Source organism: Cygnus olor, chromosome 1, assembly GCF_009769625.2.
Source record: "Cygnus olor isolate bCygOlo1 chromosome 1, bCygOlo1.pri.v2, whole genome shotgun sequence".
Taxonomy (NCBI): Eukaryota; Metazoa; Chordata; class Aves; order Anseriformes; family Anatidae; genus Cygnus; species Cygnus olor.
This window is the reverse complement of record NC_049169.1, coordinates 102,775,160-102,799,456: the sequence shown is the minus strand read 5'-3', so window position 1 is coordinate 102,799,456 and position 24,297 is coordinate 102,775,160. Positions and strand designations below refer to the sequence as shown.

Genomic DNA, 24,297 nt, shown 5'->3' with positions numbered 1-24,297 from the left:
AGGTTGCCCAGGCTCATGTCCAGTTGGGTTTTGAGCATCTCCAAGGGCGGAGGCTCCACGATCTCTCTGGGCAAGCTGTGCTAGTGTTTAACCACCATCACAGTAAAATAAATAAATAAATAAACAATCTTATGTTTAAATGGAGTATTTTGTAATTCACTTTTGTGCCTACTGATTAGATTGTTCACCAGGTACCACTGACCAAAATCTGCCTCCACCTTCTTTACTCCTTTCAGTCAGGTACTTATACACACCAATAAGATCCCCCTGAGGATTCTCTTCTCCAGGCTGAACAGTTCCAGTTCTCATAGCCTCTGCTTGTATGAGAGATTCTCCAAGTCCTTAATCATCTTCACGGCCCTTTGCTGGACTTGTTGAATATGTCCATGTCTTTCTCATATTGAGGAGCTCAGGAGTGGACAAAACGCTCCAGATGCAGTCTCACCATACACACCACACATATTCAACTTACTGCCCTGATTCTGCCCTGTATGAAATTCTCATTCATCTGCTTTCACAACATCTAGATACAACACACACAGTCTGTGCCCCAGGGAAGCAGCATCTATATTGTTCAACCGTGTGTTATACTCTCAACTTCTCAAATACGGGACATTCTCACCTGGTTATGTGTGATACTCCCAAATATTCATCCTGTCAGGAACATAACAAATTCAACCTACTCCTCTGCCTTTTAAGCACGTGGCAGTTCCATGCTAACCATCTTAGTTCTCCCACCTGACTGGCAGATGCTTACAATACTCCATGCCTCCCCAGTGTAGCCCATCTACACTTGACACATCCAGAACCATTCCAGACAAGCAATGAAACCTGCAGTTGCAGGGTAAAGATGTGGCATCCGACTCTTTAATGCGGTACGCCCCTGTATTTAACTGACATGGTGGGATAGATTTCCATAATAGTAATGTATACGCTCTATGACAGAATATCCGAAAGTTTGCTGCAATGTTTATTCATTCATACTGCAGAATGATGTACCATAGTATCATATATTCCTACTTTGCTATTCCTTCTGCAAAATTACAGCTGAAGGTTAAAATACGCATGCAAACATCACTGAGCATTTCCAAGTCTGACCTTACCAAAGGCCATGTAGGTTTGTTTCTTTGGTTCTGCAAATGTCTGGGTTCTGCTACTCGCTAAACTTCAAAGCGATTCAGGCAGCTCTCCTGAAAACATTTTCCCTAATGAGTTTGCATGGAAAGGGCTACCTCACAGACGATGACAGTGGCCAAAATTCCCATTTACTCAGACAACATCTGAAGCACTGCCTGCCTGTCTGCTTAGGTCGTTTGCCAATACTTCTGGCTCCTTATTAGTCCATGGCTGCAAGCCAGATATCACTTCTGGATTCCAGGTTCCCATCTGCCTGACTCTGTACAACTGCATAGAGAAAAACACACTAGCACTTGTTTAAATGCCAATGAAAAGTAAAACTCGAGAGCATGAGGTAATTGTATGCAACTCCCTGTGGGGTAAATAAATGCATAAAGAAATAGCCACCAAAATGCTGGACAGTATTTTTCTCCTTTTGACATTGACAAAATAATATGCTCTTTGGCAGAATTACTATACTCTAAGCCTTCTGGAATAGAGTTCACACATGCATCAAGTTCACACTTCCAAAAGCTCCAATTTCATGTTGTGAGGTGCATGGGTTTGTTTACATAGGGAATTTACTAACAGAAAACTACTGTGGTATCACTACACTACTGAAGGTATGTGTAACCTCAACACATCATTTAGCAGATATATTTATCTCAGAGTAATTCCTCTGGATTAATGTATGCTGCTTTAAAGACAGTATAAAGCAAAGAGGAAAGAGAATTTAGGATGTACATGGCTATAAATACAATGATACGTAACAAATGTATAGCACATATTTTTCTTTTATATTTCTGTAAGTAGACAAGCTTTAAGGCAGGTGCCTCTGCGTCCCAAACATGGTTAACAGTTTTTGGAAAGAAGAGAACGGCACAGCTGGGAAATTCTGTGATGTAGATTTTGGGACATGTGTATGTGTTTGGTTATAAGACATATGAGTGAAAGTCATTCCGCAAGTACAGGAAAGACACGCAGCTTGGTGACAGTAACACATATGATCTACATCTCAAACTGAGATATTTCAGCTGGGTCTTATGATTATTAGTAACAATTTATTCCATCAGCTACTATTTGCCTTCTCAGTTCTCTTGCATGCAAAATGTAGCCTTGGATCACTTTTATTACTTTTTTTTGAGCTGACAGAGTTCTAGTACATTAAACTCGGGCACAAACAGACTTTGAGTTTCATGGCATCAGTTAAAAGAGCAGGTTGGATAGCACCTCTCTAGAATAATTTCCCATCATCCAGCAACTTAAGTAATTTTGGAGGGAGTACTGAAATTCTTTCGCTATTTCTTAAAAGGGTGGAGCAGAAGAAAGCACCAACATACTGGTAAGGATGTGCCCACAGCTGAAGAATATTATGTTATTTTTAAAGTGTTGTTACTGCAGCTGAGTTGGATGTAGATATTATACTTCTCTGCAACAATACTTGCATATACCTTTTTGTCAGTGAAGGTGAGGTCTCTCCCGTCACTTATTAATCTATTCTTAGCACAAAATACTCACTATTTGACAGTGGAAGAACATTTGCTTGTGCCCTCTGTGTCAGTGGTCCAGAAGACTACTACCTAGTTTCACCCTTCAGGAAAGAAATATAATTGTAGTATCAGCAACGAATGGGTGCCTCTGAACACCATGCATTCCTGGGACTCTTTTGCAATGTTTCCCATGCACTCAGAAATGGATAACGTAAGGACTAGTCCAAAGCTTTAATGTATGCTAAATCTGATTTCACGGTTGATTCCATGAAACATCTTTTGTCACTGAGATCACTAAAAATGCAAACCAGCCGTTTAGTTCTGAAGCTGAAGTCCGAAGGTCATTAATCCATTACTGACACCAGAAAGTTCCATACACTGTCTGTGTTTGGGTATATGAGATTCCGATGAGGGAAATGGTGGTGCAAATGTTGCTAAGCCTAACATTTATACCAATTTTCTTCGGCCTCTGTGATGTGTCTGCAATAGCTATGTATTTGCTCAACTAAGTCTCATGGTGATGTTTCTGCTTCCCACTTCGATGCTTGAATAATAAAAATATACAGCAAGGTAAATAAATGCCTTTGTTCACACATGAATGCTTGGCTTCACACATGAACACAGATGTTCCTGTGGAGGGAAAAAAATTCTGGATTATGTTTCAGTGAGAAAATGGCCATATTGTGCTTGTTTCACACAATGTTAAATGAGGACTATGAAAACTTGTGCAAAATTACCTTGAATTTTGTGTGACCTCTGTTTCTCTTTGGTTCTGTTATACTAACTTTTGTACTGAACACACTACTAGGTGTCAGAAAACTGACCCAATTAACAGGGTTCGCAGCAAGCTCTGGGTTTCACCTACCTCACCCCAAAACCCTTTCAACTCCGCACCACACGTCCCCAGTTTCAACCAGCAGCACCAGACTCCTCTCTGGAGGCCGTAACCACCCGGTTACCACATGCCGAACGGAACACCCGACTCTTTACTCCGTGACACACGTAACTCGCCCAGCGCGAAGTGCCCCACCACGCCTCAGCCCTGTCGCACGGCCGGCGGGGCACCGCAAAATGGCGGCCGCCAGCCGCAGCCCCGCGCCCTCGAGCCCGCACGTGCGCCGCCTGCCCCAGCCCGCCCCGCCGCCGGGCGGGGGGCGCATGCGCAGAGGGGCGGGCGGCGCGCTCACCCTGCCCGCAGCAGCCGGCTGGAACTGGCGGCCGTGCTCGGCCCCCCCCCCTTCCGCCGCCATCTCGCGGCCGCGCGGGGCGCTGAGGCGGGTGTCGGCGCCCGTCAGGACTGCGGTCGGGGAGGGGGGCCGTAGAGTACTTTTCCAGCCAGACAGCAACCATTGTGGGGCTTAGGGGAGGGGAGCGCGTATCTCATTGAATAGGTAACTGCGGGGAAGGTCAGAGGCTTCTGCTGTCCTTCCTCTGGGCACAGTTTGGGAGCAGGAAGACACAAAGAAGCTCAGGCAGGCAGAGTTACAAGCAGAAACAAAGGGGTAGATGAATAGCAGCTGGTAGGCTTCAAGCCCTGGTGCATAACCAGCAGCTCCCAGTTCCAGAAGAGAGGAGTGTCTCTGTGTGCTATGTTGCAGCTACACAGCACATATACATGGAACAGCGCTGAGGAGCCGGACAAAGGGGAAAAAGTGGCCTCCGAGGGAAATGATAGTTTGGAAAGAAAATGCTTCCTTCTCTCTGCGTCTCCCCTCTGCTTCTCCTATCCATCTGCCAGCTCTATTTCCCCAGCTGTTTCTCAATTTTTCCTTTACCAGCCTGAAAAAGTTCCTCTCCCTTTTCTGTCTCCTTTTGTTTGCTTCCAATTCCTTTCCCTCTGTTTCACTGCTGCTCTACCCTTTTCTGTCTCTTTCCCCATTGTCTTTTGATGAATGCTGTTGCAGCGATGACTTAGGATTTCAGTGCCTGTTGGGAAGGATGTGATGCAACCACAGGGTGGCTGTACCTTGCAGGCACTTTGCTGCATTAAGATTGATAAACATCTGCCCTGCAAGCTAAAGACCTTGCAGTTTCTCCCAGTCATTTTGTGTGTGTGTGTGTGTGCGCTTTCCTTCTGTGACCAGCAATTCCGCACCCGGAACCGACGAGACGGCTGCAGGGAGCCTGTTTTTCAGACTTCCCCCTCTCACGTAGACCACTTTCTCCATCTAACCCAGTGCCCCTTCCCCTTGGCTCCTCCTGCAGCCGTCCCAGGTGCTGAGGAGAGGGCAGGGCGGCGGAGGGCCCTGCGGGGAGGCCAGAACTAGGTCAGCGGCGCTGGAAGCTGCAGCTGGTGCAGCGCCATGCCGGGGGGAGAGGGGCGGGGAGACAGCACAAGCCGGGGGGGAGCGGGAGAGGGTTGGTGTCGAGGAGGGGGTCTCTGAGAAGTTGTGGGGGGGACAGCCCTCTGCTGGCTTCCCGGGCTGCCCTGACACGGAACCAGGGGGGAGCTGGGGGTCTGCAAAAGGAGGGAGGGTTGGGAGGGGATCGAGGGAAAGATACCGAGAGGAGAAGGCAGGCTGGGGGGAGCAGAGAGAAGGAGAAAAATCTGGCCAATGAGTAAGGAACAGATGGAGAAGCGTAGAGAAAAAATGAAGGAGGAAGAAGAGAAGCACGAGAGGCAACAACAACTGGTGTTTCAGCGCTTGTAGCTGGTGCTGCGGGGAGGAGGTCGGCTGTTTCTCGCAGTGCCCCAGAAGAAGGGCACACCCTCCTTGCCAAAATCCACGAAGCAGCAAAGCTTCTGCAGCCAGGGGCTGCCAACACGCATACCATCACCAGCAGCTTCAGAGGTACTGATGTGCCTTGCTGCTGTCCAAAGGTCACCCTTGTTATCACCCTTCAGAGCACAATGAAAATGGGTTTGCAGTAAGGTTTGCCATACTCCTTGCCTGACCTTCTAAATGTTTCGAAGTCCCCAACGCTGACTCCCTTGCTACAGCTCCAAAGAACTGGAAGAGTTGTGTTCTTTTATCCTTGCTGTACGACCAACGCCTCACTTTCTCTCTGACTTTCTCCCCCTCCTCCCTTTTCCCATTGCTTTTCCGTTTTCTGCCTGTCTCCCCCGGTGCCCTGCCACAGCCTTGCCCGTGCTGCCTTTTGCCATCTTTGGCGAAAGCTTTCGGGGCTGCTCAGCCCGATCCAGAATGGTGCAGCCTGCAGAAGCACACGCCCTCCCAGGCGTGCCCCCCTTCCCCATCCTCGGCTCCCCCTCCCCTCTTTCGATCAGACCCCAACTACATCCTTCCTGTCCTGACGCTGGCAGCGTGTCTCCTCCCTTCCCCGTCCCTCCCCCTGCTCGCCCCTGCAGTGCTCCCAGCCCTCACTGCAGTGCAATCCATCACTCCCAGCCCAGGGCTCCGTGCGGGGCTGGGGGTGGGCAGGGAGAGCAGCCCTCTTCTTTGCTGAGTAAGAGAAGCCCTCGGAATACATACAGACTCTTCTGGAACCGAAGCCTCCTGTCTGCTTCTAGCTATTTTATTTATTCATTTAGCCTCTTTGTTTTCAAAGAAAAAAAAAAAAAAAAAAAAGCGTTTCTGCCAACATTCCAGTGAAGGTGACTGAAAGGAAACCAGGGAGACAGAGAGAAAGCCAGAGTCAAGACAGCTTATCCAGAAAGAGAAACTAGGAGAAAGAGAGCATGGGGGAAAGAACAGAAAGAGGGGGGGAAAAAAGGACAGAGACAGAAGAGGAGAGAAACATAGGAAGAAATATGGAGATTAAAAGGGGGAGAAAAAAAAAGATAGGGGGGGGAGGGGGAAGAGAGAGAGAATGTAGGGGGGAAAATGAGTGAAATTTGAGAGAATGCCCAAGATGGCAGGCAAGGAAACAGAACAGAAGGGTACAATAAATAGCCAAAGGCTTGTTAAACAGGGTAGGCTGATATGAAGAAATAGCATTTAGATACTTCAACGAGCAAACCCAGCATGTTTTGATTTGAATGCAAATATTCTCTACAGCTGCATGCAAATGAAATTCCAGTGCATTTTTATTCTAAGAACAATTACAAATGAGGAAATAATGAGTTGAATTATTTTTCATAAAAAGATACATATCAGGGCACCTGCATCAATGAATAAAAGCAAGAAATTATTAGAGTAATATCAAAGCAGTGGGGTTTTTTAGCCACCAGTGTTGCTCCCCTTTTAACAGGCATTTTGTAAAGGTGTTGTTTACATTGGTGCAGAATGGTTTACTTTCGGTGCTGTTTTCATCTCTGTAAAACCGAGATTAGCTAAATCAGCGCAGGCCCTTTAACTGCATACATATCACATTAGGACAGATTTTCATTAACACCATTTGCCTTGGTTTCAGTCTGCTATCAAATCAGAATAGTGACTACACATGGGGATGGACAGAAAAAAATTGAAGTAATCTGGTCAAAGCCAGATGTACATACAGGAGAGCAGCGATTTATGTTAGTGTAGTTGCAGTAATGCCTAAAATCTTTGTTTGTTCAAATTCCTCTGATGTCAGTTGCAGAGTAAAACATAACTGAGGATTTAAAAGATAAGTCAGCCTTTACGGTCCTTGTGGAAGGATAGAAAATGGAGGGATAAAAACCTGAAAGGTGGTACTTCCTAATTTTTCATACAATATAAATTCAATATAAAATCAATTTCTCTGCTGACATATAGCTTCATTTGCATTTATTCTACTCAGTACAATTGCTCTTCTCCTTTCTTACATCCTTCCAGAAACAGGGTACGTGCTGTCATTGCTGACACTGAGGGCTTCAACAGTTTGCATATGTTACAGAATTTAAAGCAAATTGCCATTTTGCCCCCTTCCCTGATTATGTTTAAAAGCTTATAGTGGTATCATATTATTATTATTATTAATTTTAAACTGAAGGGGTGTGTCTGATTTGGGCATTGCCAGCTGTCCTGATTTCATCACATCGTATAGTAGCCAGTGCTTCCCTGAACCCTCACTACTGGAACACAAGGCTGTGTGAGGATCCCAGAACAGGGCACTCCTCAGCACTGCAGCATTCAAACAACAGAGTGGCTTGTTGAGATTGTAATTTCTGAAGCTGATTTGCTTGGGGAAAGGGGTGGGAAGGGGGCACAGCTCCCAGTTTTGGACTGCTGGGGGGAAGTAAAACTGCCTAAATCTGTTCCGTCTTAGAGGACTACTATAAGACAATATAATAATACAGAAGTCTGAGCCACAACCAAGACCTGAAGTAATGATGGGAAAGCTCAGAAGTGACTTGCTCTCCACCAAATCAGCTCTGGTGAACTTTCCAGGTACATTTAAGACAGCCCTACCTCCTCATGTTTTCCTCGCTCACAGCCAGAAGCCACATTTTTGCAACAGCAGTATTTGGACCAGTTGAGCAGAAATGTAATGACTCCACTTACAGTCTGAAGTCCTGAATGGACATATGTGTCAGTTTGCAGGAACAGTTTAGGAGACAAACTGCATTTCAAGAGAAGGTCCTTTCCTCCTGAAGCTTCAGAAGCAGCTGGTTGTGGGCAAGGCATGAGCAGGCGCCCTGGAGCAGTGACTTCTTTAGCCAGTTCTGATTACTGCTCATTGATGGAGGATTAATCCTGCTAACTTTACTCCAGGGCTTATGAAGTCCAGAAGAGATGGGAGAAATGGAGGAGGAATCCGTCATGTCTTAAACTGCTAGAGATGGCATTTTTATTTGGTCCAAAGTCTATACGGACACACATAACTACTCTTACAACAGAGATTTATATATTTGATAAGCTTAAAGTGTTATCTGTCTCCCTGGGAGAAAAGTCTTGGAGAAAGGGCACTGAGGGAAGCCACATTTGTGTTCAGCTGCTTGTAGAAAGAGGAGTGCCCAAGGGACATGTGAAGTAGCCAGGAAAAATTGTCCCTGGGACAGCATAAGGGACCAGAAAGGAAGGGTGTTTCTGGTAGCATAAACTACAGAAAGAGCAGAGAAGCTCTTCCCTTCCTGAAGCACAGCAAGGGAAGAAGGAAGATCCTGACAACTCACTGCAGGTTTCTTGGCCAGGAGAATCCCGAATCCCATGGCCAAATCACCAACTAAACATCAAAGATTTCACTAAATGCCTGTTCTCATGCTCAATTCTTCATGAGTGTTGAACTGATTTGAAGGAGCTGAGCATGTATTAATTAGTTTTGTGGTCTCCCTTAGGGTTTTCTGTGACCACAAGACACTGCAAGGTAAGCCTGCTGATTTGGAAGTAAATGGGTGAAGAACTCCTTATTGTAGATGAACAGCAAAAACATGACCATTAGTCAACAAGATGTGGATTGTGTCCAGGCTCCTATACTTTACAGGGTTCCCACTTCTACAGTGAACTGTATACAAAGTCAGACGTGAATCCCTCGAATCTGGGGACAGGTGAATCAGGCTTCAAGCTCATGCCCCTTCCCACTGATGACCTTGGCTACAACAGTGAAACAAGTGCAGGGTAGTGTCAGACCTCAGGTATGGAGCCCGTCAGCAATGAGAAGTCATCAGTGTGCATCCCAGGAAAACTCATTTCACCAGCCCCAATTCAAATGACCACTTAGTACTACATTATTGAAGTGGTGCATTCAAACATCTTACAGCAGTTTATTAATTTCTTATCACTCAAATGTAACTTAACACCCTGTTACTGTGGGGATATGAGAAGGCCAGGGAGACAGAGAGCAAGACAGAAAGAAAATAGCTGGCATTTAAATGCCTCTCCAGGACCTTTGCAAATGACAAACACCTGTCTGCTGAGATGCAGTAATCTCTGGGGTGAAATGCACCAGGAAATTTTAATTTCTGAAAACGCTGATTTTGTGTCTCATCCAAAATATCATGCTACTATTGCTATAGCATCCCTGGTAACATAAGGAGGTCAGTACCAAGTACTTGGAAGGAAGAGAACTTCTTGCTGAATCACTGCCACTGCATTTCATCTTAGGTAAACACCTACAGGCACTGGGGTCAGTGCAGCTTAGGGAATATCTGCATGAAGGTGGACGCGTTTCCTTCATGAGTCACCCACGCTATTCACTGCGGCACAGTTCTCCTTCACACCATACCGTGGCACTGATATCTGACTTTTCAGAGGGAAGAGTGCTTTACCTTGAGTCATCTGCTGGATCACTGCAGATGTCCCCAAAGTACCCTCTGCTGGAGAAGGACAACTACATGCAAAGCAGAAGGTAGTAAAATGGATGAGAAGGGAAGAATAATGTTAATTATTCATACCTACTCGTCAGTGAGGACTCTCCAGCCATCTTTGTGAATACTGTGAGACGGGGATGGGGGGAAAATAACAAGATTATTTCCCTTCCCCTAAATCTAAACGGTTAAAGAGTTGTAGATCCAATACACTGATACACAGGACAGCTAAAAGGGGAGCCTTCATACCGGATCAGGGCCTGCAGACACGGAGCCACCTCTCTTACAGAATGTGCTTGGACTGCGAGAGAGAAAAGAAACGGAGCTTCCACTGCCTGTGAGCTGCAGCTCCCTCCGGTGTCCGCAGAGAGCAGGAGCAGCAGACTATCTCCATTTACTTCACTGCGGTTTGTCTGGTGTATAAAATACTGAACTGCTTCCCAGCCAGCAATTCTACCACCAAGGGCATCCGCCCATCTGCAGCAAGCTCCCCAGTTGGAGGGCTGCTGCTAGCATAAGGCATCTAATCCGCACTGAGCAGCCTGGGAAGGACACAGTCTCCCAGTCTGAAAAAAAGGAGTTAAAAGATCAAAAGTAACCTGAAGAAACCTTGTTTAGGATCAGAGTTGAATCCTACTGTCTGTGGTAGATACTGATAGATCAATAACATTGCCAGACCACAACATACAGCAGCAATGGAAGTTTTCAAATAAATGTGTTTCAGACCTCATGAGGTCTTAATCTGCATAGATATTTTAGTTATCCATGGCTTGAATTACATCACAGAGGCACAAAGGAAAGAAAAGGAAAAATAAAAACAAACAAAAAATCTGTGTGGAAAGATATAGCCTAAACAAGCTGTCATCTGGTCATGCAGAAAAAGGCAAGGATCTGAGAGGATTCCTCAAACCAAGGAGTATTTATAGCTTCTACCATTTTCTTTGGGCTGTTTAATCACCTTTTGAGCATCTCCAGTGGACTGAGTTTTGGCCAGACCTTGAAAGTAGGACTGGTGGTATCTAGCTCCACTGAAACAGTGATGGTGCTTCAGTCCAAAACACTGCCCTGGTGAACATGGAAATGCCCAGCTTTCTCCATTCCCTCTATCGATCTTCTGCTACTGCCCACACCAGTGCTTTACCTCTGAGTCTTGGGAGGACCAGAAATAATAACAAGTAGTCATTCTGTCTGTTCTCATGAACTCTGCCATGAGCAATGCTCAGCTGCTTTTGGTGTTAGGTAAGAAGTGCTGGCTTCTGTTGTGTGCATGCAGATAACACTCTTTGGGTCCTTCAAGGCAGATGAAGGACTAGTGAGGATTTCCTTAATAACTGCACACAAGGTATTATTGGACTTACTCATAGTTTGCCATTTGCTGAGAAAAGAGAGCATTACCTAGCTACCAGGGTAAGCCCTTACAGGACACAGTTTTCCCCTACAAGGTTTCTGTCTTGCCTTGCTGTAGAGGGAGGGAGCCTGGGCCATATCCTTGCTTGAGAATGGCAGCAGGAGGCAGGATTGCCAGGACTGTTGGAGGAAGAGTTGGGATAGAGCGTATCCTCCAGTGGGATTAACTGCCTTACCCCCTCTTTTTTTCGTAAAGATAGTGTGCCTGGAGGCACAGCAGCACAAGGAATCCAGAAGGATGGCACCAATGAGGCTCAAATCTCCTTCCCCCGTTTCTTTTCTCAGTTTGTTTGCGTCCCTTCCATTTTGCTACTTTTTCTCTTCTGCAGAAAATTCTCTGCTCCCCATCCTTTCCAGACTGGCCAGAATGGAAGTGGCGCTGCTTCCCATCACCCTGTACATGACCACGGAGTGGAGTGAGCCCCATCCCATCCCATCCAGCCCATCCCATCCTCATGCCCATGCCCATGCCCATGCCCATCCGCATCCCATCCCATCCCCATCCCATCCTCATGCCCATACCCATGCCCACCTGCATCCCACCCCTTCCACATCCCCATCCCACCCCCATTACATCCTCATGCCCATACCCATCCCCTCCCCTCCCCTCCCATTTCTCTCCCCCCTCTCCCCTCCCCTCCCCTCCCATCCTGTCCATTCCCATCCCCATCCCCATCCCCATCCCATCCTATACCCCTCCCATCCCATCCATCCCATCCCCATCCCATCCCATCCCATCCCATCCCATCCATCCCATCCCATCCATTCATCCCATCCCATCCCATTCCATCCCCATCCCCATCCCATCCCATCCCATCCCATCCCCATCCCATCCCATCCCCATCCCCATTCCCATCCCATCCCCATCCCCATCCCCATCCCATCCCACCCCTCCCCATCCCATCCCATCCCATTCCATCCCCATCCCCATCCCCATCCCATCCCATCCCATCCCATCCCATCCCCATCCCATCCCATCCCCATCCCCATTCCCATCCCATCCCCATCCCCATCCCCATCCCCATTCCCATCCCATCCCCATCCCCATCCCCATCCCATCCCCATCCCCATCCCCATCCCACCCCGTCCCCATCCCATCCCATCCCCATCCCATCCCATCCATCCCATCCCATCCCATCCCATCCCATCCCCATCCCCATCCCCATCCCCATCCCATCCCGTCCCAGTCCCCGTCCCCGTCCCCGGTCCCCGGTCCCCATCCCATCCCCACCCCACCCCCACCCCACCCCACCCCACCCCACCCACCCACATCCCCTTCCCCACCCCGGGGGATGGGGGGGAGGTCACTCCCCCTGTCCCCTTTTTCCCCCTCCCGTGGAGACGAGTGACGTCATCACCGTTTCTGTCGGCTGATTGGCTGCCGGCCAGCCCCTTTTTTCGCGCGGCGGGGGCTGGTGGCGCCGGCGGGACCCCCCAGCTCCCCGCTCCTGGACCGGGACCGCCCGGGGCTTGCGCTCGCCCCGCCCCCCCCGGCGCCCCGCTGCCCCTTCCCCTGCCCCTGCCGCTGCCCGGCGGTCTGGCACCGGGTGCTGCTGGCCGGGAGGTTTCAGATTCCTCCTGCACAGCATCACTTGCAGCGCAGGCTGGATGGGGCTGCCTGCCGGGAATGCTGTAATCCCGGGGAACAGGGGGAGGCCAGGGTCCGTCCTGTCACCATGGCGAGACGGGCGTGTTGTTTAGGAAAACATAGATGGGGGATCTGCAGCTTGTCAGCCTGCGGGAGAGGGGCAGGGAAGCGGTAAGAATAGAGGACTGCGGGGATGGGGTAGAAACGGGCAGTAAATGGGAAAACAGGGCTCGATGCAGAGAAGGAGAGGAGGGAGAGCAGGGGCACTGTGTAGGAGGGCAAAGCAAAATGTGTAATGTCGACACAAGAATCCGTTCCTGATGCTGGGCCATCCTGGGGGAATGGGAGGAGCAGCCTCCCTTTGGAGTACAATAAACTGTGGAATGAGGGTGTGGGCTGCTTCTCTTTGCTCCCCCCCCCCCCACCTCATTCCAGCAGCATGATGACACCACGTCCCAACGTCCCCCTGGCTTCTTTTTCTTTCTTTTCTCTTCTTTTTTTTTTTTTTTTTTTTCTTCCCAAAATTGTATTTTGAAGACAACCCAAAGTAGAGCATGTTCTGGGTGTGGCTGCATGTGATTTACCCAGTAGCCCAAAGTGGGGGGAACCGCTGAAGGGAAAGGCAGAGCGTCTGCTGCTGAACAAGTGGAGACCGAGGGCAACAGTAAGTGATGGGAATCTTATCTGTTCTCTCAGTACCCTTTAAAACAATGTTAAAGTAGAAAAGAGTGGAGGGAGATAACAAGATTACTCTTCTTTGCATGCTGGAGTTGTGTGTGGAGGGGGGCTAGCCACCTGGATGAAAAAGGGATGGAGACTGAAAGTAGACGTGGAAAGAGAAAGAAGGCAGATGGAATTACATGTTGAGCCCAAAATGTTTCAGAAACGTCTGGAAACAGGCAGATTAGGAGGGAGACAGGTGGGAGAAAGGCTGGAAAGAACAAATGGGAGGCAAATGGACAAGGAAATGGAGGCAGCAAGCAGTTTCTGGGCTACAGGGGAGAGTATCCCACTCCTAACTGAACTTTCTTCTCCTCCTGTCCACAGGGATGAATACCTCTGGAGCCTGTACACTGTTGTGTCTCTTAGCTTCTTCTTGTCTCCAGCCGGTGAGTCCGTACTCCAAGGGAGGATTTCTTCTCCACCCTGGCCCTGTGGAGTATCCTACAGAGGCTTATGTGCCAATGATCTCAGGATAAAGGCAGAGACATGTAGCTGGATGGTGGTGAAGGGGAAAGGACCTGAACAGGAAGGCGAGGTAGATATAGGGTTATAAGGAAAAATTTGGCAACTTGGGAGTGGTACCTGCATGTGTCAACCGTTCAGCAAATAGCTGGAATCACAAGACAGAGGTCCAGCGCTTGCACTACAGGGACGTTTGGGTAAGCAAAACAGCCAGGTTCAGAGTTTAGAAAGAGGGTTAGCTAGGGTTTTTGCTTGCTATAGATTGTGCTGTACTTCACATGGCTGACAACCTGTGTCTGCATGATCTGCAGAGCATTTCCCAGTGCTCCACAAAATGTTGTGAAACAGCTGCTGTCTCTAGCGGTTCCTGCTGGAGGGCACCCCTGGCCAGGCTTCTTGATTTCCAGAAAGTTTTGTCACTCTTAGTGTTGTTGTTTCGACAAGCCTAACCTCCAAAGTTTAAACCACTCTCTACTTCTGTTGTTCTGTTTTCTTGCTTCGTGTCTTTGCTTGGAGTTTCTTTGGCAAAAATCCTGGCGGGATCAACTTTGTAAGGGGAGGGGAAGGGGGTCAGCATCAGCCATTAGAGTCAGAAAACGCAGGACAGACAGCAAAAGATGTTTAATTCCAGTGAGTGTGGCAAGTTTCATCACAGAAAGACTGTATGACAGACAGGTGACTGCACCTATTACATTCAAACCAAGTTATTCCAATCTTCACAGCCCTCCTGTCGTGCTGAAATAGGTAGCTGTGATGCACCTCCCTTGTGTTTGGTCACTGCTTGGATCTTGGATTTAACTGAAGCCTGGTTTTGTTCCCGATAACACTTTTTTTTTTTTCCTGTAAGCATGCACAGTATTTGTCACAAAGAGGATGTCATGTTTGTTACAGTGAAGCAGGGAGGAAAGGCATCCAAGAGCTGAACTTGTAGGTGGCTTACAAAGTTAAAGGTAGAAAAAAAAAGGTTGTTGTTTTTTTTTTACAATACATGAAATGAGGCCTTAAAGGAAGATTTTTTGCTTCTATGTATCTTGTTTTAGAATTTCTGTTAATTATATTTAACTTGGAAATTAGCAGGAATCACCATCTGCTGTCTCGCCATTTTTGTTTTTGTGTCAGCTACAGATTGGTGAGTTAGGGTTGCAGTTCTCTCAGACTCCAAGGATGAATTTACTGCAACTTGGATAACAAAATCCAAGCATTTATAAAGCATAGGAATTGGTACCTGAACAAATATAAATTGAAGTGACTGAAAATCTGAAAAAAAAAAAGAAAAAGAGGAAAAAAGAAAAAAAAAAGATGTAGTAGTAAAAGCTGAATTTTCAGTGTTAAAATGGTTGGGTTTATGTCAGAATTTGAATTCTTCCTTTTGTATCAGGAACAATTAAGAAAGTAAAGATTTTTTTATTTTTATTTTTTTTTGCCTCTGCTTATAACCATTACGAAACTAGCCAGAACAGGAAAAGTTTTGGGCTCCACTACAGTGTGTACGTAAGTTATTATACATGTCTGACTCTCCCTGGGTCAACAGCCAGCAGCTGAGCCCTTGCTGGCAGCTGGCTGTGGAAAGGAATAGCAGGGTCCTGTAATGCCACAGAGTAGGATTAAATAGAGGCCCCAAGAGTCCTTCTGCAGCCTGCAAGTAACAGCTCTTGGAATGAGCAAGAACTAAGACCAAAGCTCCAGACCAGATAGTCTTTTTACACATGCAGTGCTCCCATTAAGCTAAAGGCTGAGTTAATAAAATATAGCAGGGTGTACTGTGCTTGGCTGGTCCTGCACACATCCTGCAGTGCCTCAGATCACTGCTGTTTTTTTTTCCCTGCCAACTCTTTCCTTCAACCCACCCCCAATTATGCAGGACATTTCCCTCCTCTGTGGCTAGCAGGAAATATTTTTCCTATTCCTGGCTACTGGAGGAAGCAGCTCTCTCACCATTTATGTTTGGACAAATGAACAGTCTACTTCAGTTTCAATTTCTCCTCTGCCACACGGCATGCACAGCCAAGCCTTCACTGTCCCTCTCCAATTCTTGCAGGGGCTGAGAGGGAAAAGATCTTCCACTCTGTGCTCCATACCCGGGGGGGATGATGGACCACATAATTATTTGCTTATGGAGCTACAAGACCTGCAATCTGTTGCTTCCTGTGCCAACAACTCACTCCTGTGACTCCAAGCAAATAATTTCCATGATTCAATTTCCTCTTTCTTCCCTAAAATGCAGACAGGGATTTTGACCAACCTCCAGAGTGGGAAGGCAAGGTGCAATTTGTTTTCAAAGTACATCAAAGGGTGTTGCAGAAGTGCAAAGTCTGGTAGATCTGGAGATTCCTGTGCTCAGCCTTCAGCCCCGATGGAAGCAGCAGAGACAGAATCAGGACTCACTGTAACCAAGAGTTTTTGTAGAGGAAACCCAGCCAGCAGCGGAGGCTGAGGCAGAGAGGAGAGCATTTCTCCCTTCAGCAGAGGGCAGTGTTGTCTCCTGGACAACAAGAATCTCAAAAATTTCACAAAGCCTTCAGCCTATAGAAATCTCTCTCTGTGTCCTTTCCTCACTCTCCTGTCTTGTCTCCTTGCAGACTGGTTTCCGTGGGCCGTCAATGGGCAAGAACCGGACAGTGTAACTGGTGAGTATTACAGCACGTCGTGTGCTAGAAGCTCATGTCACCTAGTTGTCCTACATAATTAACAGCCTGTTTAATTGCAAACACTATTCTTTGTTTACGTGCCTTTGATGCTGTAACCTTGCCTTTCAGTGAAGATTAAACAAGGCTTCTAAGACAACCTGCTAAGTGTTGTGTGTTCTTTACAAATAATTCACTAGTGCTGGGGTGCTAAACATTTTGCATGAAGTTATGTTTGCAGTCAGGGGCTGTGGGAGATCCACGAGAAGTCACATTTCTTGAGCACAGGGAAGCTACAGGAACTATACAACTGCTCAGGATAATTCTGAGCAAAAAAGTGCACAAGTGGTGCGGTGCTGTAGCAGTGAGGGTTGCTGAGAAAGGATATTGACTGATCTTCACTAGAATGTGTTTTGGCAAGTAAATTGCTTTATCCCTCTGGCTCTTACTTTTTCAATTTCTGTGACATGATAAGATGGAATAAATACATGTTTGCATCATGCTTCAGCGATCAGAGGAACCACAAGAGCCTGCCTTTTCTTCAAACTGAAGTCACTTGCTAAGACTTCAGGTATCTCCCAGATATAATCCTGTCACGTGCAGTATCTGGGGCTTTCCAGAAAACTATTCAGAAGCCAGACCAGAATATGTTCACCAAGCTCCCCTTTCCTTGTACTTTATCCTTCCATCACACCTACCTTAGCTTTGCCATCAGTTGCCTTTCAAAGAAATCCATCTGCTGGTGAAATTTTGCAGTCAAGCCTAGCTTCTGGAGCTGCGTCCCTCCTTCTGTGCAGCGGGTACTCCAGCTGCCTGTCCTGCTGCTGCAGGAACCACCAGTGCTTTGGTTTTACAAGTTTTTCCTTCCAGTCAAGATGCCTACCAGTGGCCACATATGAGAAGTCAGAATATGAACCCAGAGTTCGGTAAGGGTTAGTACGACCTGTGCACTAAAAAATCCAATTCCAGCTTAGCCACTGAGGAGAGCAATGGATAAGGGTGAGATTAATTTACTGTGTTTATGTACCTACTGGATTGAACCCCACTATTTCCTGAGCCTATCATGGCAGCCAACATAATTCAAGCTAGCTATGGCTTGCTATGTAAGGAACCACAAAAGTAATGACAATCTCTCTCAGGACATTCTCTCTTTTCCAGATGAAGTTCACACCGACTCTTTCATCAGCACACCTGGTAAGTTCTTACCTCACAGCAACTTCAGGCTTCATTACCCCTTGTTCACCTTTAATACCACCTACATAGCCCCAGAAATTACCCATTATGTTCAGAAACCCCTCTTCCCCATCTTTGACATCTAGACATGCTCTTCCAGCATTTACAGCTCTTGGGGAGCCCTTTCCGTGCTCCGTGCAGGGAGGTGAATTAGGGTGGCTAATGATCTGTTCTCCAAGGAAATGCCAGTCTCGCCTTGTGTACGCAGGGCTGTCTGAAGTTGTTCTCACTGCAAGAAGTCATGACATCTGAAGCTCACACAGCCTGAGCTTTCAGAGAAAGCTGCAGGGAGGAAGACATTAAATGATGAGGGGGAGAAATTGGTCAGGTTCACCAGTTAATGTGACAGCATTGCAATACAAGATTACGTGCATGTCTGCTGACAGCCAGCAGCTATGCTTGAGAGATCAGGAGACAGAGGTGGTGAAGAAAGGAAAAACAATAATAAAGCAAACTCTGAACAGTGCTGGGATGGAGAGGTAGAAATATTCTTTTAGTACTGTCCTCCCTACCCTGCCTGCAGCTATGTCACTGAGGGGCAGCAAAATGTGAAAGACAGAGCAGCTGGAGGACAATCAAGACAAGCACTTACAGCATGCAATACGCCTCTCTGGAAAGCCAGGCCATGCTGTAGAGATAGCCCCAGGGGAAGGACGGTGGGCTGATGGAAGTATATGCATTAACAAGATAAACTAATGCTGCCAGGCACACTGAGGGTAATGGAGGAAAGGTCCAGAGCTTTCCCCCTTTTCCGTATAAGTCCTATCTAAAATCTGGTACCACTGACCTCTGTGATGGCTTCTTTCTACTGTGGCAGACTCTCAAACACACCCTTCAGAGGTGCGAGGGGACCAGGCAGGTCAGTGAGAAGGAGAACACATCTAGTCAAGTGGTATGGGGAGTCATGCACTTGTTCGAAAAACTAAGAGTCAACAGTGCTTGGCTCCTGCTGGGAAGTGTGGCTTGTGGGTAGGAAAGCTCATCTGAGTGTGATTCTCCAGGACAGAAGTTCCATGGTATCTTCTCTGCTCTGTGACTATGCTCATCAGCTGGCGAGAGTATTGTGGGTCAATCTGAGCAGCTGTCATGGAGGAGCAAAGTGAAAGCACGGTGTCATGTACACATGGTGCATGATCTTCCTGGTGGGTGGTGGTAGGTGAAGGCAACCGATGAGTCTCATGTTTGGTCTGTGAGACCTGAGAGTCTGTAGGAGGATAAATAAAGACATTCTGTGTCCGTATGAAAGTGGCTGTGGCTAACCTATATCTAAACCTGAAAAGGATAAATATGAAGCCTTGACAACAGACTTTAGTTTCAAAACACTTATTGCGGAGGGATCAAGAAGAAACTCTTAACAGAAGGTGTACCATGCGGCCCACCTCTGCTCTACAGCATCCCATCAGCTGTAGGGAGCCCATCATATTCGCAGGAGAAGCCTGCTGTTACCCTGACAAGTCAGATTGTGGTGATACTATGAACAGCATGTGGGATGGCTACAAGTCAAGAGTGATGAGCCACTGGTAGAACTGTGGGAGGGAGGAAGAGGCTGAAATCTCAAATTAAGATCTCTCAGAACATCTTCTCTTTTTCCAGCTGCAGCTGTAACACCACCTGTTCTTCTTAGTCCTGGTGAGTTTATTCACAATTCACAGTTCAATGTTTCCACCTTCCCTCTCCTCCTCCTGTTCCTTGCACACACAGAATTCCTCCTTTCCTGAATGCCCCTAACTGGAGCTCTGTTGCCCAGAAGACTCCTCTCTACATCCATGTGTTTTGTCTGTGCTTCTGGATGATGTTATTGCACATGAAGTGGGCAGGAGAAGTAGAAGTCCTCTATTACCATTGATGAAAACTTGCACCTATCAAGTCCTCTGAGTTCCCTTCCAGTTTGTCACTGGGTAATGATGAAATTTACTGTGTTTTACTGTGGTGGATTGGTTTATAAGAGGGAACAATAAAACCAACCATCTTTTGCTGCCTTGTCATGGACATTAAAGAACCAGCTGGTAAGAAGAGCTAGTCACAGGCTCCTTCACTTGTCTAGATAGATGGCAATTACAGTGACATATACTGCCTTTTGAATTATAAATCGGGATGTCTTTACAGTGTAATTTTGAAAAGAAGAGGTAATGCTTTATGGTAAAGCTTGAATGGATTTTTACCGTCGTTGGCTAGATAGCTGGCACTAGATTCATACTGGTTTTGTACTTTCTTTTGTTTCATGTTAGTAACAATAAAAGGTTTTCCCACATCAGAAGTTACGATGGAGGGCTTTTGAAAGAGCTTTCCAGGTATTTGTTTTCAATAAACTGATGTCTAGGAAAGAATCATGGTAAACCACACTAACTTTGTCTTCCAGTTCAGTCTGACAGTGAAACCACAACAGCTTCATCAGGTATGTTTAAGTTTACTGCCTGCACCTTCTCCCTGGCCCCCTTTCACCCACCCTGTTACCTCTCCCAGCAGGTGCTGTCTAAGCACTGAGCTTCATCTCCTGAGGCCTGCTGAAGAATTCACTTCATTCTATTCCTTGTGTTAGGAGTACTGGAGAATGGCAATAGTGGAAGCTGAAGTCTTTCACTTAGTGGCATGCCCAGGATGGGAGAAATTAGCAGACAACTAGACCAGACCTGCTGAGTGACCAAGAGCTGGTGTTTCAGAAGGAAATGCAAAAAAAATAAAAATTAAAAAAAAATCGTAGTTGGCTATGGGGTTGACTGTCCAGAAAAGAAAGGAATGAAATTTGTGACCTGAATTGTGAGATTGTAGATCTATTAGAAACATGTATGTGAAACATATGACTACGATTCACATTTTATTTGTGTCCATCCCCTTTAAAACGTGAGCTTTCAGTGTTGAGAATTCCCAATGGGCTTGTTTTGCACTTCACTTTACTCTCCCTTACTTTTTCTTATGTGGCAAGGAGATCAGAAATATTTGCCTTGTTTTCTTCTTCACTAAACCATCCCCATCTCTTAAATGAGAATGGAAAGTGGAGCCTAGAGGCCTTCACTAGAAGTCTGGAGGACAGTACCTAGTGAAACTATATGTGTGCCAGAATGTGTACCCCTGCCGTGATGCTGGATTGCACCTCTGTGTGTGTTCTCAGATTGTCGTGAAGAGCAGTTCCCTTGTACACGCCTGTACTCTGTTCACAAGCCGGTGAAGCAGTGTATCAGCTACCTCTGTGTTACAAGGTAAGAAAACAGCAGTCCCCAAGAAAAACCCTAAAAGCTCTCCAGAAATGGCATGTCCAGTTCAGCAATTGTTTTCTTTTGAAACTAGAGCTTCCTTTGGGAAACTAGTTGGTGAGATTAATCCTATCCTCAGAGCTGCCTTTTAAGGTGATTAATTAAAACAGCATAATAACTATAATCAGTGCAGCACTAAGAAGGTATTATGTGTCCAATATTGTAATTCTTATGTAAGCTGTTTGGCCATATCATGAAGTCTTAATGAAGGCTACCTTTCCATTGACAACAGCCTTGTTCTAGATTAACTAATCCTAAAGATTTAGGGTTTGACTCCTCATCATGAGTATAACATGAATATAAGTTTATTGCCTATATCCCTTTTTTGTTTTTTTTGTCCCTGTGCCTTTCTCCACTGTCCTTGGCATGCTCCCGGTGATCCCTCAGCGTGCGGCGCATGTACATAATAACAAGGAGGTGTGCTCCCGCATTGTCTGCAAAGAGAATGAGGTCATGCAAGGTGAGTGACAGCACAAGCTAACCTAGAAGAGGAAATCAAAGATAGCTGTAGCCAACTGATACTGTCTCCAAGCTTCAAGCTAACTTATTTCCCAGCCCCAATCAGTATGTAGTAGTTTCCCTGGGCTTATTTTGGGGGAGCTTTAATGCAACGCAGGATCCAGTATGCATGCCATGAAAAACTCTAGGAAGTAGATATTGTACTACCAAAAAGTTAAAGAGCTCTTGATTCTGCCTTGAATCTACTCAGCCTTCATCACGCTCCACTAACTCCAGGCAAGCCTTTATTCAAAGTTACATTCCTTTGAGGTCAAAGAGTAACTGTCAGTATTTCTATTCACAAATTATAACTGGATCCAGTCAAGATTTCCCATGCAGTCTTTGTTGCAGCAAAATGTGAGTGATTTTAATATGTATTGTACATGAATAAAGCCACAAGAGAATTAACAAAGGCCTAAGGGTTTAGTCACTTGCCTCATGTATATGAGCATTCAGCAGTTCCAATAGTTTCTGCAGGCACAGAGAAGGATGTACTTCTAACTATTCTGACAGTGAAGAATTTGAAGGAAACTTTGATTATCCGTCAACACGTATTTGCTCTGTCTTCAGATGAGATCTGTCGCCAGCTGGCTGGCCTTCCTTCTCGACGTCTCCGCCGATCGGGCAATTTGCGCATCTCCCCTGCAGACAGCTCCTGGAGCAGCAGCAGAGAAGTCCTGGTGCTCTGTAAGCTACCAACAGTAGAAGAGAAAAAGGAAGGGAGAGAGAGAAATCATCATCTGCCACCTACAACCCAAGACAAGTCCTTGCTTGTTGTGATTCCCCCACCATTTCTTTACTTCTCTGCATTCTCCCACATCCTCTTCTTCAGGTGCTGCAGCACACAGAGTCCCCTGTCTCCTACCCTGTCATGGTGGCTGCTCTTATCCTCTATCTGTTGCTGAGGATGTGGGATGCTCCCCTTCTCTTTCAAATTCTGTTCAGCAGGCCATGATCTGCTCATTTCCCAGAGGTCCTTATAACTGTGCTGCATCTTCTCTTGCTTTGCCCCCGCGGAGAAACATGAATGAGACAGGATGTAGTCTTCTCCTGTGCCAGAGATGCCCAAGGCTGTGTCTTATGTGGAGGAGTGCAAATGCCCTAGACTTTATGCCCTTGCCTAGGTTTCTTGCATGGCACCAGTGTGAGTTCTGATACACTTGTTCAGCCTGTGCCTCTCCAGTCCTCCTCAGCCATTGAGTTTGCTCTGTGATAGCACAGACTCCCTCTGTCTGCTGGACTCAGAGAAGTGACAGGATGGGGAGATGAGCTGTCCTCAACCCAAGACAAACCTCATTGTCTCTGTATGGCAGCAGATCATTTATAACTACCTCTGGGAAGTTCTTTCAAGCCCATTGCCTCCCTCATACACAAATGCTACCAAAAGGAAGAACTCTGGATTTAATACGGCATTATATTTTTCTCAAGAAGATTATGTTGGATCAGAGGAGAGATCTCTCCTCTCCTCTCCTCTCCTCTCCTCTCCTCTCCTCTCCTCCTCCTCTCTCTCCTCTCCTCTCCTCTCCTCTCCTCTCCTCTCCTCTCCTCTCCTCTCCTCTCCTCTCCCTCCTCTCCTCTCCTCTCCTCTCCTCCCTCTCTCTCTCTCCTCTCCTCTCCTCTCCTCTCCCTCTCCTCTCCTCTCCCTCCTCTCCTCTCCCCTCCCCTCCCCCCCCCCCCTCTCCCTCTTGTCCTCAAGAAATCTCTTGATGCCCATTCCAGGCAAGTTCCAAGGAGCAGAAAGTATGGCTGCATCTGCTCCTAAGCTCCAAGAGAGCCCAAAGAACATGTGTGTCCTTGGAGAACTGGGAACTTGCTTCTTCTGGGCTGAAGGACAAGGCAGAAGGCAATGAATTAGCTTGTTCTGATGCCTTGTCACAGTCTGGATACCTCTACACTCTCCAGCTGCTGAGCCTGCTTTCAGTATCTCCACTTCAGTTCCTACCTCCTGACCAGGGAGCTTCTGCACAAAGCAGAAAGGAGTCACAAATTGGAATGATGTGGGAGAGGAATCATTATCTGCAGGTTCACTTTGTATGTGAACGGAGCCAGTTACTTGTGAGGTGGTGGACGTATCTACAGGCTTGAACACAGAGACAGACCAACCTTGGGAAATATTCACTCTGGTAGCACTGAATGTCTGTTGGCTGCTAGAGAACCTTGTTTTCTGGATACATAGAAAACACTTCCAGGTATATAGCCAGTTTTCACTATGGGAATGGAAAGGGGAAGAGCTGCCTGAAGTGTCTTAACCACTCTTCATGACCCCTGGTGGCATGATCAGCCATTCTGTGGGGCACCTGAGCTCAGCAGCTTAGCTCATTGCGACAGAAGACCAGTGAGACCCTGTGCCTAGGATCATTAAGTATTGTTCCTGACTGCAACAGACAGGCACTTTGCTAGAGCAGGCATTGACACCAATTACATAATATACTCTGCTGCTGAACCGAGTACCATTCAGCCTGGCAGGAGCACTGGTCTGCTGAACAGCCAGAGTAACATAATAGAGGGGACAGGATGCTGTGCAGAGGCAGAATTCTCAGAAAATTGAGAAGAAAAACAGATAATGTAATAGTCTCTCCACATGACTTACATTTCTGCTGTATGCAGCAAGAAGCTGCAATATGTCTTCTGTGTCAGGGAAAATACCCTTGTGCAGAGGCATATTTGTTCTACATAAGGTCAAAATTGGCCATAGATGGGATAAATCTCTCTCTGTTACTCCATTATGCAGGAGAAAGAATTCCAGGTTATGCAGTGACTGGAATTTCATCTTATACACAGGAACATAGCACTGCTA

The 24,297-nt window shown here is 46.7% G+C and overlaps 1 protein-coding gene and 1 long non-coding RNA gene across 2 annotated transcripts; one reads left to right on the top strand and one right to left on the bottom strand.

The window, feature by feature from the left end:
• Positions 1 to 8,591: 8,591 nt before the first annotated feature.
• On the bottom strand, positions 8,592 to 11,456 carry LOC121078551. Its single transcript, XR_005824633.1, has 3 exons — positions 11,110 to 11,456; positions 10,856 to 11,004; positions 8,592 to 10,280 (listed from the first exon to the last, which is right to left on the bottom strand). It is a non-coding gene; the product is annotated as an uncharacterized LOC121078551 (long non-coding RNA).
• Positions 11,457 to 12,797: 1,341 nt separating this feature from the next.
• On the top strand, positions 12,798 to 22,201 carry MFAP5 (microfibril associated protein 5). The gene is given in 12 exon segments (XM_040563704.1): positions 12,798 to 12,880; positions 13,356 to 13,373; positions 13,757 to 13,818; positions 16,474 to 16,521; positions 17,677 to 17,712; positions 19,345 to 19,380; positions 20,111 to 20,146; positions 20,861 to 20,948; positions 21,390 to 21,406; positions 21,409 to 21,462; positions 22,071 to 22,130; positions 22,133 to 22,201. Coding segments are annotated over 12 exon segments (597 nt in total). The 3' UTR covers positions 22,192 to 22,201.
• Positions 22,202 to 24,297: the final 2,096 nt, after the last annotated feature.